The sequence below is a fragment of the Rhinolophus sinicus genome, chromosome 18 (genome assembly GCF_057876585.1).
Source record: "Rhinolophus sinicus isolate RSI-liver-muscle chromosome 18, RSI-T2T, whole genome shotgun sequence".
NCBI lineage: Eukaryota > Metazoa > Chordata > Mammalia > Chiroptera > Rhinolophidae > Rhinolophus > Rhinolophus sinicus.
This window is the reverse complement of record NC_142518.1, coordinates 68,252,657-68,271,953: the sequence shown is the minus strand read 5'-3', so window position 1 is coordinate 68,271,953 and position 19,297 is coordinate 68,252,657. Positions and strand designations below refer to the sequence as shown.

Here is a 19,297-nt window from a genome sequence, read left to right as displayed (position 1 = left end):
CTCTGGTACCCACTAAACTATCGTGTCTATGAGTTTTTGTTTCTTTGTCTGTCTTCTTCCTCCATTGCCTTCAGTTTTATATCCCACACATGAGTGATTTTGCTTTAGGCTATGGAATATATGAAGTGTCTTAGAAAATCATACTGAAAATGCATAGAAATTGTGTTTATTCACACACGGTTTTAAAATGGGATCTAATTTCCATAGATGTCATTCACAGGCTTCTCTATTTCACCAGACATAAAAGCATCAGTGTCATTTCATGCCAATGAACAGACCATTTTTAATAGCTGAATGGCATTTCCTTAATACTTCCCTTGGACTGAGACCACAAAGAGAATCTCACTCCTGACTCCATTTAGTTGGTGTACTATCCTAGTCTTTCATCCTTTAGGTGGCACTGAAGCAACACCTGCACTTTTGAGTTGTAAAATGTGCAGATTTGGCCGACTTAGCTCTAATCAGCCTCATTCCAACTACATCCCTCACTAAACTTGTCTCACCTAATTCAGGCAGACAAGGTACGTCCTCGCTACTGGAGCAGATTTCAAGTTACACACTTTTCTTCATACCACCACTGCTCACTCCCAAGAATGACCTAATGGTTTGTCTTACCCTAGCCCTTGGTGACCAATTTAAATGGGTCCCTCTTCTGGGAAGCATTCCTCAAGTACCATGGCCCACAGTAGTCTCTTCCTTCTTAAGCTCCAGGAATGGAATTTTCCAATGAGGGTATGTTTGTCATGCTACTGATTATCTATGTTTGTCAGTGTAAACAAAGTACCTGCATCTGGATTTTAAACTGAAGGAGGGTCACTTCTGCTATTTTTCACACAGAACTTTATTGAAAACACAGACTCAAATAAAGAACCATTTGTTTAAACAACGAATAGCAGGGTAGCTTACATAGGCGAGTCAGTTCATTGGAAGCTCAACACAGAAAAATACCACAATCTGGACAGCAAGACAAATATCAACAAATATGTTTTCAGCTCTAATGTTCATTTGCCATCCACACAATGAGCTAGCTCAAACCAAGAATTGGATCAAGTTAACATCAGCATTAAAAATATGTTACAACATAAAATCAGACTGTGAAAACGAAAGCCACTACTCAGGGCTCTTTGGGAACATCAGGCCGATCAGAGGCAGGTGGTTAATGATATTAGCTTTGTTGTCCCCCCTCAGGATCAGGATCATGTTGATTGTCTATCTGGGTTTGTAGGTCCTTGGCTAAGTTCTCAAATTCATGGAATGCAGCAATAAGTGGCTCAAGACTGAAATCATCATCAATTAAGGCCATTGTTCCATTTCTTATAATATTACTGATATTCCGAAACATTTTAATAACAATTTGAATATTATCGTTTGACTCTTCTATGTTAAAGAGACCCACAAATATTGATAGAGCTTTGGCATTGAATAGTTTTTTGGCCACCACAGCATTTTCAGACAAATTCAACAGCATTTTCAGAACGTGAAACTTTGTTGTTGCATTTCCTGTCACTAATAGGGAGAGAAACACAGACATATAATTGGCAACCAGTGTGTGATAATCAGTAGTTGTAGTGAGGTATCTAAGCAGCCTTAATCCAAGCAGCTGCTCAGGGGAATCCACGGTTTGTGCAAGGGTTTCCTCACACACTTGACATATGAATGTCTCAATCATGTTTAGATTTGGATATGGTGGAGCCATGAGGATCATCTTTTCCAAAAACTGTGTCCTAACTCGGGAGGAGGGATAATTGAGCAAGGTTTCAATAAGTGAGACGACACCCGAATCCCGAATGAAATCTCGGGTAAATTGAGAAGCACTTCTCATACCCATTGCGATTTTAGATATTTCCTGAATAAACGGATCTCGGATTTTGTCCATTAACAGAAGGAGTTCTTCAAACTCTCCAGAACCAATTTTAAGTTCACATTGGATGCAGCTGCAGGACCAACTCTCAAGCTCTGCACTCTCTCTGGTCCTAAGGTGCTCCCGAATTTCCCTGACTGACCTGTAGGATGGTTCATACTGAAATGGGAATTCAGGAGCAGCCTGATTGGGCTGAAGTACAGATTCCTGCTCTTCCCCTTCTGGGGTACATTCTGCATTCTGGGGCTTTCCTTCAAACAGTTCAGCGAATGCAGCTGCTGCTGCTTCTTCAGGAATTCTAAAGGGGCTTGGGGATGGGAAACCAACGAAATAACAAGGACCAGGTTTGAACTCAACAGTGACCTCTTCCCAAGTTTGGGGCCTGGATGATGTATTAATTTCCTCAGCTGAATCGGGGAACCTGGGACTAGCCTTGTACACCGGATTGGGATTTAGGTCAAAGCAGGCCTCCTCCCTGTCCCAGAACCAGGATCCAAATATGACCTCTTCTTCAGACTCTGGCCTCGTCTCTTCTCTGGCCACAGCCCCCAAACTGAACTTTTCCTCAGTCTCGAACGAGGATCCACCGATGGCCCCCTCCTCAGCCCCTGGCGTGGACTCACAGATGGCAGAAGCCCCAGCCTCCATACCAGCCTCTTTCTCCGCCCAGAACCAGGACCCAATAATGACGTCCTCCTCAAACCTGGGGTCCTGTTTGACCCTATCACTGTTATCAACATCTTTCTGGGCCCTGGGCTTCAGGACGGTACTGGGCTCTGTCTTGTCTCTGAGCCTGAATCTACTATCGGCCTGTTCTCCAGGCACAAACCAGGAATCCTTAAAGTACTCATCATCAGACTCAGAAACATCCTCTATCTTTGTCCTGAGCTTGGACCTAACATTTGTCTCATCTCTGACTCTGGGCCTGAACATATTGGTATTTTCTCCAGCCCAGGAGCAGAATGGGTTGCCCGACTCCTCCTCAGACCCAGACCAAGAATCAATATAGGGATCTGGCTTGGATCTAGGCCTAGACCTGGTGTTAGGCTGATGTTTAGCCCTGTGCCTGGACCTAGTATTGGACTCTTCCCTGGGCCATGATCTGATACTGGCCTCCTCTCCAGCCCAGAAGGAAGACATCGTAGAGGTCTCATCTGCTGACCAGAATCCAGATTCATTGGAGCCCTCCGCTCTGGCCCTGAGCCTGGGATAGCACCAAGACCCGGTATTAGTTTCCTCCCCTGATCCAAACCAGGGTTGGACTCCCGTCTGACCTTGGGAGCCAGGAAAGGTCTCAGTGTCCACCCTGAGCAGTTCCCTATCTACAGACAGGGCCATAGGTTTAGCACCTGACCCACACTCAGTACTGAGCAGTGGCCAGGCTTCTGCATCGGTCTGGGGCACACCCTCTGTTTGGGACATTGCCTCAGCCCCAAACTCAGTCTGGGCCCAAGCCTGGGCTTCTTCCTTGTGCCTTGGCCCAGTGATTGCCTTGGCCTCAGTTTTAGGACATGGCCTACCTACTGCCCTGGCCTCTGTTTTTGGCCTTGCCCCAGACATTCTCTGGGCTTCACTTCTGGATCTTGCCACAGCCAATACTTGGGAATCAGTTTGGGGCCCTGACCCAGCCATCGCCTGGGACTCTGTTTCGGGCTTTGCCCCATTCATAGCCTTGGATGCAGTTTTGGGCCTTGCCCCAGGCATTACCTGGGCCTGGGTCCTAACCTTGGGTCTGACCACCATCGGGACTTCGTTCTCTCTCTCAGCCCCACCCCCAACCTCTTCTCTAGCCTTCTTTTCAGGCTTGGCCTGGGCAGCAGGCTCAATCTCAGCCCCAGTCATAATACCAGTTACAGAGAAGAGGCAGTTAAATACCAGTAACACAGTCCCCGCCTCTACCACAGATCTGTCAGAGTTCTGTATCTTCACACTGATCTTCCAGTGATTCAGGCGATACAATTGGAAGAGAGTCAATCACCAGTCCAGCAGCCAACCAGCCTCCTTCCCAAGACCAGCCTCAGCCAATATCACAGACAGAGTGCCAAAGAGGCACAACCAAGCAGGGTGAGGATTGATGTTTCCCAAGTGGGTGCAGACCTGTTGAGGGGGGTGGTCAGCAGCAATTCCAGCACCACCAGAGATGCCACTGGAGGTAGATCTAGGGAGAGAGAAGGACATGGGGCTTTGAGCCTCTTTGAACTGTGTCACTCCATGTAGAGACTCACACAGAGACTGGACCTTGAATTCCTGGTGGAGCTGTTGGGCCATTAGAAAGTCTCTCCGTCACACTCATTTTGCCCACAACTGCCACACTATTTGGCCTGCCACCAAACAGGTGTGAGATTGGTGGGAAAGTATGTTGGCAACGAGAGAGGTTGAGGAGTCCTGAGACTAGACCCTAATTACTGTTGTGACTGCATTGGTCTCCACTATCTGACCCGAAGTTTTACCCATCTCATACCAACCTTCTCTGATGTGGTGCAATTTCCCACTCTGTGCTTCATTCCAGGGGTACCAATTACACCCTAGAGCAGACAGCAGGCTGTTCCATGGACAAGCAAACGTACAGGAGAAAACAGAGTCTGAGTGCTTGGTTGACAGGCAGACACCCTGACCCCTGATGCGTTACCAGAGGGTAAGGGTGGTGGGTGGTGGTGGGTGGGAGATGAAGGTAAGGGGGATCAAATATATGGTGATGGAAGAACTGACTCTGGGTGATGAACACACAATGGGCTTTATAGATGATGTAATACAGAATTGTACACCTGAAATCTATGTAATTTTACTAACAATTGTCACCCCAATAAATTTAATAATAAAAAAAATGAAAAAAAAATATCTCTCTTTCTGTTTAAGGGTCCAATTTGTCTAACGTTTCCTGTCTCCTGGTCCCTGATCTCAGGTCTTCTCCTCCCATTCACAGCCCAATCCACACCTACTGCAATATTCCTAATATCTCCTGCAGGAAATGGACAAGGGATGCTGGGGCAGTGTGCAAATCTGGCAGAGAGCAGGAGAGGTGGATCAAAGACCTGCCATGATCTTACTCTGTCATGATTCCCTGCATTTCCCCTTTCGCACCAACCTCCAGAGAATTGAGCCAGTTTCTTCCTCCTTTCCTTCCTTGCAGAAGTCACCGGTCTTAAAGTAAGCCTAGGGACAAATGGACGAAAAGAAAGACAGTCAGAAGACCATGGTAACAACTAAGCATTTGGTGGACAGACCAACACCAATGATGGGAGTCCACATGTGATCTGTTTTTCAACATTTAAGGTCTTCTAGGTAGAATGTTCTCGTTTTTCTAAGGCTCTCTGTTTCAGGGTTCCAGATAACGACATCTTTTCTTGACGTCACAGTCTTCTCATTGCTGCTGTATTCCAATTCTGAGGATTCACCACTAGGTGCACCACATCCCTTTACCTTGGGCGGCATAAATTGGGGGAAGGGCGCCTGCATATTCCAGAAAACAGGTTGTGCAGTGGTACTTGTAACTGTGACTTCCGTCTCACCCTCGCCTCCAAGCCCATTTTTCCTACCCCCAGTTACGGCTGGAGGTAAGGGAGGAAGCCAAGGGAAGTGCCTAGGAACTGGTACGGAGGGAACTTTTAGGATTTATTCCTGGTTACCTGACCCGCTCTGGTCACAGTCACCCAACCCCAATTCGGGTCTCCAGTCAATGGCAGCTGCCCACCCCCCATCCCCACACACCTCCAGAAATCCAGGCTATTTTCCTGCTCCAACTTTTTCTCAAGCAGCTCCGCAGCAGATGCACCCGGCCGCCTAAAATCGCCAACCTACCGCGCAGACGGGAGAGTTTGGCACCAACGAGGCCCCTGTGGGAAGGGACAGCCCCCAGGACGCGGGACCCCAACAGACCCTTTTCAGAATCAGAGCCCGGAGTAGCCAACGCCCCCTCCCCGGCTCCCCCATCTCTGCTCCGGCTCCCCCATTTCTCCCGCAGCAGCAGCCTCCCCCACAGCCATCTCCGGGAAAGCTGGCTGGGGAGAGGCCGGCGTGGATCGCTTCCCCCAGGAGACCAGGGAGCATCTGAGGCGACGCCTGGGCCCTGGACCCTGGGTCCGGCCCGCACCCGTCGCCGCCGCAACCTCAGCGCAGGGCTCCCCGGCGTTGCGCACCTCTCTCAGAAACCTGCTTCGACCCTGTAGCCGCCTCCGCCTCTTCCCTGGGCTGCCAGGGACTGGGCGCGGGTTGTAAGCTGGTCGAGAATGTGGACCCACCCCCGCCCCCATGCACCCCCACTTGCCTTTCCAGGCTCGGGGCCCGGGTGGCCGGCCTCCCCTCCTCTCGGACCTCCTCGGATTCCCACCGCCTTGCGCGCGCATCAAATTGCAAAAAGGCGTCCCGCCCTTCGTGCCGTTGCACCAAACCAGGCAGGGGCTGCGCAGGATGCGGCACGAACCGCTGGCTGGGGGGTGTCGGGAAAGCAGGGCGGAGGGAGACCGGACGAATGGGCTCGACGACCCCTCCCCTGCAAGACGCCCCGCAGTTCCGACCCGGAGGGGGCGGGGCCGGGAGGAGCCCCAGCGCAAGGGGCGAATTAACGCCAGCCTGTCCGGCTCTAAGGACCTCCGCGGCCCCCTGCCGGGTACCCCCTACAACATTTCCGGTTCTACAATCTATGGGCAGCGCGGACCCGGGTGGGGGAGCATGTTCGCGAGGTCAGGAGCAGCTGCGCTGGAAGCAGCAGCGTGTGGATACAAAGCGCCTCTAGGTGTATATGAACCCCCAGAGTGCTGGGTTCTACCCACCTCCCTCCCGCCATCTCACCATCCTTTCTGGACGCTGCTGGGAGAGGGGCTGTGAGAATGCTGCACGGGTGGGGAGAGGCCATCTAAGGCTAGACCGACCTTGAAGTCCTGAGGTGCCCCCCCCAAGTTCTTTCATTGTTCGGGGGGGCCAGGGAGGAGAGGAAGTGGTGGGATCTGCCATGGAGGCCTCACACTGCCCCTCTTCTAAAGGCAGACCTAGACCTCTAACCCTAGGAGAGAATCCACCGCTCTGCGCCCAGATTCATCCTTGCTGCCACACTGCTTTTTTTCTCATTCGAAATAGTAACACGTGTTGCCATTTTGCGGTCCCACAGCGCCCTAGAAAGAGGGCCTTTCCCTGTCTGGATCCGCACCCGGTCATAGAATCCTCCCTGTGTGTGGCTTCACATTCAAGTAAGTGTCAGGCATCAGATAGGGTCGCTCCAGGTTCCTCTTCCTCTGCTCTATCAAGTCTTATCTTGCAGTCCCATCCACGCGCTCATGATTTTTGGCACTGTGGAAATGTGGCAGGGATTAGAAGCATTTTAGGTCTCGGCCACTTGCTGTAAACACCTATCCAGTTTGCCCAGTAATTCCTTGGAGAAAGCCGCATCATGCACACACTTCCCCAAGACAGACCTGGTGGGGTTTGTTTTTGTTTTCGTTTTTGTATTTTTTTTTTTTAATTAGAAATATCTTCATGAACTGATATGGTAAAATCACAAAAGCATATTTCTAAATAAAAAAGAATGGTACAAAGCAATAAATATGTTAGGGTAACATTTGTGTAAAAAGGTGAGAATTTTATGTATAAAATTTCTCTGGAAGGATACTAAAACTGATACAACTTTAGGATACCAAAGTTGACTCTAGGGAAGTACGGTGACTGGGGAAAAGAGTGGGAAGGAGAGGATCTTTTAAACGTTTAAAATTAGAACCACAGGATGTTACCTAATCAAAAATAAGTAAATAAAAACGAAAGGGTGGTCAGATACTAGGTTAAAAAAATATTGAAGAGGTATCATTCATGTCATCCATCCTTACCTCTAGATCAAAGATAAAATACTAGTGGAGTCTTTTTGATTCTGGTACAATGAGTGGTTTCAGACCATGATTTAGTTTAAAAATCTAAAGTGCCGAGATTTGAGAATGCCAAGAACAATTTCCAAATTTAAAAAAAGGAAGAATGCAATAGGATTAATGTATTTCTTGGTTCAGGTTTTCCTTAGGAAAAGAAATGCAGGAACAAAATAAAAACCTAAAGGTGGATGGAAACTGGTCATAGAAAACCAGAAGACAGCATCTTTCAGGAAAGAAGTATGAAAATTAAAGAACATTAGCTCAGAAAAGTAGGTTTTTCAGAGGCTTGGGGAACTGGTAGGATGAATACAATGGAAAGAATATATAAAAAACAGTTACCCAAATTAACTTGGATGCTTTTTAAATAGGCATCTCTGTGGGTACAGATTCTACCAACATACAGGAAAGATAACAAGATACCAGACTGGCTAAACTCTGAATTTTAAGGTAACTAATGGAATTTTAAGGTAAAAATGGAAACTAGTCAAAAAGTAAAAATCAGGCCAGGTTATTAAATTGGAAGGTAGAGAAATAGTATGGTTGAATAAGGTTACAAAAGTTAACTCTAATACAGAAAATAAAAACAGCCAATCAAACCAACAGGTTTTTTTCGTCAGCATCTACTAAATGTCCATTACTATGTTCTACAACTTTTCTTTAAGTTTGCTTTTGAGTTTTTCAAGAGCATATAAAATTGTAAATTAGGAAATCCAAGAAAAGCATTTCCCCCAGATAATAAAGAGAAAACATCATAATCAATAACCACAAAAAGGCAAGAACTTTTACGGTTCACTTTACCTCTTTTACGAACCTCCAACCCTCATTAATTGCCTCTTCTTAATGCCAAAGTCAACTGTTGTTAACCAATATGGAGTCCAAAGGCAACACTGGGTAGGAAATAAAACAAGGGAAGAAAAGGACCCTAAAATGTTTTAAAAAGTAAGATGTATCCAACAAGCATCTGAGGACTGGCATCTTAGGAAATGTTAAAAGATTTCTGTACACAACAATAATAGCTAATATTTGAATGCTATATACCATGAATTTTACAATATTCTGGGCACGGTGCCAAGTACTTTGCATTAATTAACTTATTCCTCCTCATAAAACCTAAGGGACAAAAAAAAAAATATATATATATATATATGTATATATATGTATATATGTATATATACATGTATATATATATATGTATATATATGTATATATGTATATATACATGTATATATATGTATGTATGTATATGTGTGTATATATATATATATATATATATATATATATATATATATATAATTTAACAAATGAGAACAAGGGTGCTAGAAGTTACAGGAGTTATCCAAAGTCACACGGCATCTTTTTTTTTTAATTAAAGTTTAGTAAAGTTACATAGATTTCAAGCATACAATTGCGTATTACATCATCTATAAATCACATTGTGTTCACCACCCAGGTTCAGTTCTCCTTCTATCACAATATATTTGATCCCCTTTACCCTCATCTACCATCCCCGCCCTTACCATCTGATAACCACTAAACTATTGTCTGTGACTATGAGTTTTTGTTTCTCATTTGTTTGTCTTGTTCTTTTGTTGTTTTTGGTTTATATACCACATATCACTGAAATCATATGGTCCTCTGCTTTTTCAGTCTGACTTATTTCGCTTAGTATTATAACCTCAAGGTCCATCCATGTTGTCACAAATGGTCCTATTTCATCTTTCCTTACCACAGAATAGTATTCCATTGTATATATACCACAAGTTCTTTATCCATTCATCTATCAAAGGACATTTTGAATACAGATGCAAAAATCCTAACCAAAATTCTAGCAAATCGAATGCAACAATGCATTAAAAAGATTATACATCACGACCAAGTGGGGTTCATCCCAGGGGCACAAGGATGGTTCAACATATGCAACTCGATCAATGTGATACACTACATAAACAAAATAAAGGAAAAAATATATGACTATATTAATAGATGCAGAAAAAGCATTTGAGAAGATACAACATCCATTTATGATTAAAACTCTAAATAAAATGGGTATAGAAGGAAAATACTTTAACATAATAAAGACCATATATGACAAACCCTCAGTTAATGTCATAATTAACGGTGAAAAACTGAAACCCTTTGCTCTATGTTCAGAAACATGACAGGGCAGTCCTCTATCACCTCTGCTTTTCAACATAGTATTGGAAGTCCTAGCCAGGGCAATCAGGCAAGAAAAAGAAATAAAAGGCATCCAAATTGGGAATGAAGAAATTAAATTGTCACTTTTTCCAGATGACATGATGCTATATATAAAACACCCTGAAACCTCCACCAAAAAGCTATTAGAAACAATAAACGAATATAGTAAAGTTGCCAGCTACAAAATCAACGTAGAAAAGTCCATTGCATTCCTATATACTAACAATGAAATCTCAGACAAAAAAATGAAAACAAAAACAATTTCTTTTGCTATTGCAACCAAAAGAATAAAATAACAGGAATCAACTTAACCAAGGATATGAAAGACCTTTATGCTGAAAAGTATAAGACATTTTTAAAAGAAATCGAAGAAGACACAAAGAAATGGAAAGACATTCCATGTTCATGGATTGGAAGAATCAACATAGTTAAAATGGCCGTATTACCCAAAGCATTATACAGATTTAATGCAATCCCCATCAAAATCCCAATGGCATTTTTTAAAGAAATAGAACAAAAAACCATCAGATTTGTGTGGAACCACAAAAGACCCCGAATAGCCAAAGCAATCTTAAGAAAAAAGAACAATGCTGGAGGTATCACACTCCCTGACTTTAGCTTGTACTACAGAGCAACAATAATCAAAACAGCATGGTATTGGCAGAAAAACAGACACATAGACCAATGGAATAGAACTGAGAACCCAGAAATAAACCCGCATAAATATGGACATACAGTTTTTGGCAAAGGAGCTAAAAAATACAATGGAGTAAAAACAGCCTCTTCAATTACATGCTGGTAGAACTGGAAAGCAACGTGTAAAAGAATGAAACTAGATGGCTATCTGTTACCATGTACAAAAATTAACTCAATATTGATCAAAGATCTAAACATAAGACCAGAAACAATAGACTGCATAGAACTAAACATAGGTACTAAACTGATGGACCTTGGATTCAAAGAGGATTGTATGAATTTGATTTCAAAGGCAAGGGAAGTAACAGCTAAAATAAATGAATGGGACTATATCAAACTAAAAAGCTTTTGCACAGCAAAAGAAACCATCGACAAAAGAAAGAGACAACCAACAGAACGGGAGAAAAATTTTGCAAACAATGCCTCTGATAAGGGGCTAATATCCAAAATGTATAAGGAACTCATACAACTCAACAACAGCAAAAAAACACAAAGAATCCAATTAAAAAATGGGCAGAGGACCTGAATAGACATTTCTCCAAACAGGACATACAAATCGCCAATAGACATATGAAAAAATGCTCAACATCACTAATCATCAGACAAATGCAAATAAAAACCACAATGAGATATCACCAGTTAGAATGGCTATCATCAACAAGACAAATAGTATCAAGTGTTGGAGAGGCTGTGGAGAAAATGGAACCCTCATACACTGTTGGTGGGAATGCAGACTGGTGCAGCCGTTATGGAAGGCAGTGTGGAGGTGCCTCAAAAAATTACGAATAGAATTACCATATGACCCAGCAATCCCTCTCCTGCGTATCTACCAAACAATCTGAAAACTTTTATCCATAAAGATATATGTGCTCCGATGTTCATTGCAGCTCTATTTACAGTGGCCAAGACATGGAAACAAGCAAAGTGGTCTTCGACAGATGACTGGATAAAGAAGTTGTGGTATATATACACAATGGAATACTATTTTGTCATAATAAAAGATGAAATAGTGCCATTTGCGACAGCATGGATGGTTCTTGAGATTTTAATGCTAAGAGAAATAAGTCAGACAGAAAAAGTCGAGATCCGTATGATTTCACTGATGTGTGGCATATAAAACTGAAAACAAGAAAGGAACAAGACAAACAAATGAAGAAACAAAAAGTCATAGACATAGACAATAGACAATAGTTTAGTGGCCATCAGAGGGTGGGGGGCAGGGGGTGGTAGATGAGTGTAAAAGGGATCAAATATATGGTGATGGAAGGAGAACTGTCTCTGGGTGGTGAACACACAATGTGACATATAGATGATGTATTACAGAATTGTACACCTGAAATCCATGTAACTTTACTTGCAATTGTCACGCCAATAAACTTTAATAAAAGAAAAACAATATGGTGGATTATTTTGGACAATGCAATGGCTAGGGTACTTTAAATGTGGAAGAGCCAGGGAGAAGAATCAGTGTCACAGTGAAATAGCATGAGAAAGACTGGATAGCCCAACAGGCCATTGCTCATTTTAATTTTGAGGATGAAAGGAAGCTAGGGGCCAAAGAACTCAGGCAGCTCCCAGAAGCTCGTAAAGGCAAGGAGACAGATTCTTCCCAGAACCGCTTGGAGAAATAAAGCCCTGATGTCACCTTTACTTCAGGCTACTGAGACCTTTCGGTATGTCCAACCTCTAGAACTGTAAGACAATAAATTTTCGTTATTTTAAGCCACATGTTTGTGGTAATTTGATACTGCAGCAGTAGGAACCAAATTCACTGACCTTCCTGATAAAGTCCATTCCCCTTGACATTGTTTACTTGGGTTTCACCTCTGAAAGGATTGATTTTGCAGCTCATCTCTCATCACTGTAACCACCCTGTGCATCAGTCCCCTTCTCTCCTTTTTCTAACTCTTTCACTTTGTTAATTAATTTCAAGGTGTTTTTTTTCAAAAATATGTCAGAAATCCACAAAAACCAAAAAGTTGATATTTTGACTATTTTATGCCTTTAGTAACAATTTGAACTGCTTTGTAAATGAATGACATTATTTTTATGTATAAAAATTTCCTATGGTTTTTCATTCTTGAAAAACACAAAAATATAGAAAAATGTACATTTGCTTTCCTAAACTACCTTTCTGAAAGTTTCCATCTGAGTCAGCAGATGGAAATATTCATTCAGATATACCCGACCATTGCGGCAAAAGGGCTAAAGAAGAGAGTTTTTTTGCAACGGTCTTTGAGGTTCACATTGAAGAAAGTGCCTATTTGCTGAAAATCACTGTTTCTCAGGATGAGAAGGGAACTATATGCTTGCCATGAAATATCACAGCAGCCTTTATTTGTTCTTAGATATTTAGTATAACTGTGCAATATTAAGGTAATAGCCAAAAAACATAAAAATAAAAATTGAGATCATTCTATACAGTATCTGGAGACAATGGATGTCAATTGTCAAAGGACAGCAATTGTTACTGTGTAGTTTAAATGGCTTTAGCTCATTTGTGGATTTTTTTCCTTTGTTCCATGGTATACTATCTTGGATGAAAGCTAGGCTTGAAGATGGGAGTCTGAGAACTGCTGGGATCTGTGGGTGTCTGAATCTCTTTGCCTCCCTGAAGTGTTCCTTGTCTTTCTTAAAGTTACTTGTATCTTTCATTCATTCAGTAAGTATATGTTGAGTACCTACTTTGTGCTAGGCACTGGGGATGCAGTGTGAACAAAACACAAAGAAATTCCTCTTTTCATAGAGCTTACATTCACTTGTGGTTTCTATTTTATTTAATTTCCTATCTAAAAGTTTACCATCATACCAGCGTAAAGTTCTCTGGTAATTCTCGAGGTGGTTGAATGTTCATTCCAAGATATTTACTGATGGGGGTGTGGATCTGCCAAAAGATGACTGATTTTACTGTGAGACTTTGAAATATCTGTTGGATAATTTGTTCTCACTTCATTTATAGAACAGGCAGTATTTGCTGATTAGCACTTTTTGAACTGCAAAATTCCCTATTTTAAGCTCTTTATGTATATATGCGCAATAGGTTAAGTGTCATCTTTAAAATCAGAGAGCAAAGACAAGATAAAAACAGGATTCTAGTGACCTATGTCTGTCCAACTGCTAATCTATATTTTCTTCATCACAAAATGGATTCTAGTCTAACAAATTGCAACAGCCATAGTTCCACTCCCCAGGGTCTCTACTAGCACTTGTGTAACCCTGACTATCCCCTGAAATGTAAACTTCAGAACCAAATAACCCCCAATCATTAAGCCTGGGATACAGAAGCAGTAGTGCTGATTCATCATACGTAGAATTCTAACACCCAATTCAACCCACCTCCTAAAAATACATGTGAAGTACCACACAAGCATATTCCTTGGCTGCAGCACCCATGATCTACGCCCTGTCCCTCTCAGTCACTGTGTACACAGACCTATTTCACTCCATTTAGCTTAACTTGGCTCTGTTCTGTTGTTTTAATTTGCAATTCCATAATGGCATATGATGTTGAGCATCTTTTCATGTGCTTATTTGCCATCTGTATATCATTCTTTTGGGTCAGTTTTCTGTTCAGATCATTACTCATTTTTTAATGGGGTTGATGGTTTTCTTATTGTTAAATATCAAGAGTTCTTTGTATAGTTTGGATACCAGTCTTCTATCAGATGTCTGTTTTGCAAAGCTTTTTCTTGCAACCGCTGGCTTGTCTTTTCATTCTATTAACATTAGTTTGTAGAGAAGATTTATCTTTAACGAGGTCCAACTTACCAATATTTTCTTTCATAGACTGCATTTTTGGTATTTTACCTACAAAGTCCTTGCCAAACCATGAGTTACCTGGATTATTTACTGTGTTATCTTCTGGAGTTTTATAGTTTTTGCCTTTTACATTTAAATCTATGATCCATTTTGAGTTAATATTTGTGAAAGATGTAAGATGTATGTCTAGATTTATTTTTTTCTTTTTTACATGTAGATGACCAGTTGTTCTAGCACCATTTCTTGAAAAGATTATCCTTTCTCTATTGAATTACTTTTGCTCATTTGTCAACAATCAGTTGACAGGTTTGTGTGAGTCTTTTTCTGGCCTCTCCTGTTGCATTGATCTACTTGTCTTTTCTGCCAATATCACACTGTTTGGATTATTGCTATATCATGAAAAGTATTAAAGTTGGGTAATGGCAGTCCTATGGCTTTGTTCTTCTTCAATATTGTGTTTATTATTCTTGGTCTTTTGCTTTTCCATATAAATTTTAGAATCAATTTTCTGATATCCACAAAATAACTTGCAGGGTTTTTATTGGGATTGCATTGAATCTATAAATTAAGTTGGGAAGAACTGACCTCTTGACAATATTGAGTCTTCCTACCCATGAACATGGACTATCCATTTATTTAGATATTCTTTTATTTATTTTTTTGAACACGAAATACCTTTATTACATGGGCTAAGATAGGAGGGAGGGGGATTTAGTTGCATTTCTGGGTCCTGATTTTCCTCAGCACTTGTCCTTCAGAACATAGTCATCTGCTCCAACACACTGTATGTATGTGATGTATGTAAGAAGCTTGCCCTGCTGGAACCGCTCCTCCAGAAGACTGCTGATTTTGGTGTTCTTTTTCCTTCCATCATATTTCTTCTGAATTTTCTTTGATGGTTTTTTGTTTAAAATCTCTTCCTCCTCAGGAGTCAGCTTGGCTCCTTCTTTCAGCCCAGGGGCAGTGCATAGTGGGACTTGTACCACTGTCCAACGGTGTGCTGTCAGTGAACACAATGCAGTTCTTTACAAGGGTCTTGATGTGGACCAGTTCATTGTTGGATGCATTTAGACAACATCAATAGTCCTTGTTTTGCAGATACAACACCTGGAGACCAAAAAGAAGTCTCACGTCCAGCCTCAAGGCACAGGTACTTCTTGTTGCCTCTGCCCACACAGACTCTGTGTGTGCAGCGGGGGCCAATCTTAGCATTGGCAGCAGGGCGTCTCAACTCATATTTCCATTTCTTGTGGGTAAGGCTTTCTCTTGCCCCTGATCCTGCGGTGCTTGTGCCAGTTGTCTGGAGAGATGCCCATGGCTTGGTGCCAGCTGGGAAGATCTTTAATTTCTTTCATCAGTGGTTTGTAGTTTTCTTCATGTAGATCTTGTACATATTTTGTTAGACTTATACCTAAATATTTCATTTTATGGTGTGAATATAAATGGTATTATGTTTTTAATTTCAATTTTTCATTGCTGGCATATAAGAAAATTATTGAATTTTGTATATTAACCTTGTATCCTACAACATTGCTATAATTTCCCATTAGTTCCAGGGTCTTTTGTTGATTCTTTGAGATTTTCTACACAGACAATCATGTCATCTGTGAAGAAGTACAGTTTTAATTCTTCCCTCCCTGTCTCTATTCTTTTCTTATTGCATTAGCTAGGACTTTCACTTCAATGTTAAACAGAAATTATGAGTGAGGACACACTTTCCTTGTTCCTGATCTTGACAGAAAATCATCTTGTTGCTCACACTTATGATGTTAGCTGTCGGTTTTTTGTAGATGTTCTTTATTAAGTTTAAAAGGGTCTTCTTTATTTCTAGTTTTCTGAGTTTTTATCATGAATGGATGTTGAATTTTGCCAAATGCTTTTTTTGTTCTATCGATATAATCATATCATTTTTCTTCTTTAGCCTTTGATGTGATGGATTATATTAACTGATTTTCAAAAGCTGAACCAGTCTTACATACTTGGAATAAATTCCACTAGGTTGTGGTGTATAATTTTTTTTAAACATTGCTGGATATTATTCGCTAATATTTTGTGAGGATTTTTACATCTATGTATGTAAAAGATATTGGTCTGCAATTTTCACTTTTTGTAATGTATTTGCCTGGGTTTTAGTATTAGGGTAATGATGACTTCACAGAATTTGGGGGGAATTATTCCCATAGTTTCTATTTCCTTTGAGACACTGTATAAAATTGGTATAATTTCTTCCTTAAATTTTTTGTAGAATTCACCAGTAAACACTTTTGAGCTTGATGCTTTCTCTTTTGGAAGATTGTTAAGCATTGATTCAATTTCTTTAATAGCTATAGGTTTATGCAGATTATTTATCCTTGTGTTAATTCTGGTAGATTGTGTATTTCAAGGAATTGTTGCAATTCTTCTAAGTTATCGGTGAATAAAGTCGTTCATACTATATTCCTTTATTATCCTTTCAATATCCATGAGAGCATTTCTGGCTTTAGTAATTTGTATCTTTTCTCTTTTTTCTTAATGTGCCTAAAGCCTTGTAAATTTTATTGCTCTTTCAAAGAACCTATGTTTGTTTTCATTGAGTTCCTTTACTGATTTTCTATTTTCAATACCATTGATTTCTGCTCTAACTTTTATTATCTCTTTTTGTCTGCCTCCTAAGATTTAATGTGGTCTTCTTTCTCGAGTTGCCTAAGGTGGAATCTTCAATTATTGATTTTAGATCTTTCTTATTTTCTAATATATTCATTTCCCTCTAAGCAGGAAATTTTGCTTCATCCCACAACTTTTATAAATTACATTTTTATAACACTTTTCAGAATATTTAGAAATTTATCTTGAGAGTTCTTTGACCCATGTGTTATTTAGAAATGTGTTGGCTGATCTCCAAGTATTTTACGGTTTTCCAGTTATTTTTCTGTAATTGATTTCTAGTTTCATTCCATTGTGGTCTGAGAGCATAGTTTGAATGAAGTCTATTCTTTTAAATTTTTTAAGGTGTGTTTCATGTCCCAGGAAGTGGTCTATTTTGGTGAATATTCCATGTGAGCTTGAGAAGAATGTGTATTCTGCTGTTTTGGATGAAATATTTTTAAAATGTTAACTAGATCCTGTTGAATGTTGGTACTGTTCAGTTCAAGTTTGTTTTTATTGATTTTTGTTTTTACTCGTTGAATCTGTCAATTACTGAAAAAGGGGTGTTGAAGTTATTAAGTGTAATAGTGGATTTGTCTATTTTTCCTTGTCTTTCTATCAGTTTTTGCTTCATGTATTTCTGTAGTCTTTTTTTTTTAGTTGCACATACATTAAGGATTATGTCTTCTGTGAGAATTGAGCCACTTATAATTATGTAATGCCCTCCCTACATCCTGGTAATATTCCATGGCCTGAATTCTGCTTTGTCTGAAATTAACAGAGCTACTCCAACTTTCATTTGTTTAATGCTAGCATAATATTTCTTTCTCCATCTATTTATTTTTAATCTGTGTCTTTATATTTAAAATGGGTTTCTTGCAGACTACATGTAGCTGGATTTTATTTTTTTAACCACCCTGACAGTCTCACTTTCAGTTGGTGTATTTAGACTAATAACATCTAAAGTGATCATTGATATAGTTGGATTAACATCTACCATATTTATTCGTTTTCTATATGTTGACCTATTTCTAGGTTTCTTTTTTCTCTTTTTCTGCCTTTGCTGTTTTAAATTGTGCATGTTATATGACATCATTTTCTCAATGATACTTCTGTTTATTTTTTAGTGGTTGCCCTAGAGTTTGCAATATACATTTACAACATATCTAAGTCCCCTTTCAAATAACACCATATAGCTTCACAGAAAGTACAAGTACTTTATAACAGAGTATTTCCAATTCTTCTCTCTCATCCCTTAAAACACTGCTGTCATTCATTTCAGTTATCTATAAGCTGTAATCATGACATACATTGTTAATATTATTATTTTGAACAAACTGTTGTCTGTTAGCTCAATTAAGAATAAAAAGACTTAATTTTACCTTCATTTATTCTTTCTTTAACACTTTTCATTTTTTATGTAGATCTAAGTTTCTGACCTATATAATTTTTCTTATCTCTGAAGAATTTCAGTTAATGTCCCCTGAAGGACAGGTCTACTAGGGACAAATTCTCTCATGTTTTATTTGTATGAGAATGTCCTTATTTATCCTTCACTTTGGAAGAATAATTTCACTGGATACAGAATTCTAGGTTGGTGTTTTTTCCTTCAACACTTTAAATATTTCACGGCACCCTCTTCTTGTTTGCATGGTTTCTGAAGAAAAATCTGATGTAACTCTTACCCCTGCTCCTCCATTGGTAATGTGGTTGGTTTTTCTGGCTTTTTCAATATTGTTTATTTGTCTGATATTCTGCCATTTGAATATAATGTCTAGGTGAATATTTTTTGGTTTTAATCCTGCTTCATGTTTTCTGATCTTCCTAGATCTGTGATTTAGAGTGTGTCATTAACTTTGGAAAATTAGGAGCCATTATTACTTCAAATATTTTCTCTGTTCCTCTTTCTCTTTTCTTTTTCTGGTATCTCTATTACATATATGTTACACCTTTTGTAATTGTCCCACAGTTTGTGGATATTCTGTTCAGTCTTTTTCACTGTTTTATTTCTTTGCACTCTCTTTTGGAAGTTTCTACCATCATTTCTTCAAGCTCCCTCTCTATTGAAGAGCCCATCAAAAATATTCTTCACTTATTTTATACTGTTTTTGATTTGTAGCACTTGCTTTTGATTCCTTCTTAGGTTTTCCATCTCTGTACTTATGTTACCTGTCTGTTTTGGCATGTTATCCACTTTTTTCATTACAGCACTTAGCATATTAACTATAATTGTTTTAAATTCCTGGTCTGATAATTCCAAAATTTCTGCCAATCTGAATGTGGTTCAAATGCTTCCTCTGTCTCTTGATAC

General features: G+C 40.2%; 1 protein-coding gene across 12 annotated transcripts in view; it reads right to left on the bottom strand.

Annotated features, from left to right (window-relative positions):
* Positions 1 to 823: 823 nt before the first annotated feature.
* The window catches only part of LOC109439631 (G protein-coupled receptor-associated sorting protein 2), a 141,041-nt gene continuing 122,567 nt past the window's right edge, over positions 824 to 19,297 (bottom strand). The window contains exons 2-7 of one of the 12 annotated variants that reach the window (XM_088795095.1): positions 8,509 to 8,597; positions 7,005 to 7,144; positions 5,570 to 5,694; positions 4,947 to 5,014; positions 4,327 to 4,403; positions 824 to 4,019 (exon numbers count right to left, since the gene is read on the bottom strand). In XM_088795095.1, coding sequence (XP_088651221.1) covers positions 1,166 to 3,703 — 2,538 coding nt within the window. In that variant the 5' untranslated portion in view covers positions 3,704 to 4,019; positions 4,327 to 4,403; positions 4,947 to 5,014; ... (1 more) ...; positions 7,005 to 7,144; positions 8,509 to 8,597 and the 3' untranslated portion in view covers positions 824 to 1,165. Of the gene's footprint in view, positions 4,020 to 4,326; positions 4,404 to 4,946; positions 5,015 to 5,569; positions 5,695 to 5,997; positions 6,948 to 7,004; positions 7,145 to 7,674; positions 7,940 to 8,508; positions 8,598 to 19,297 lie in introns of those variants that run through there. The other 11 variants (XM_088795096.1, XM_088795093.1, XM_088795097.1 and 8 more) reach the window with 11 other exon arrangements.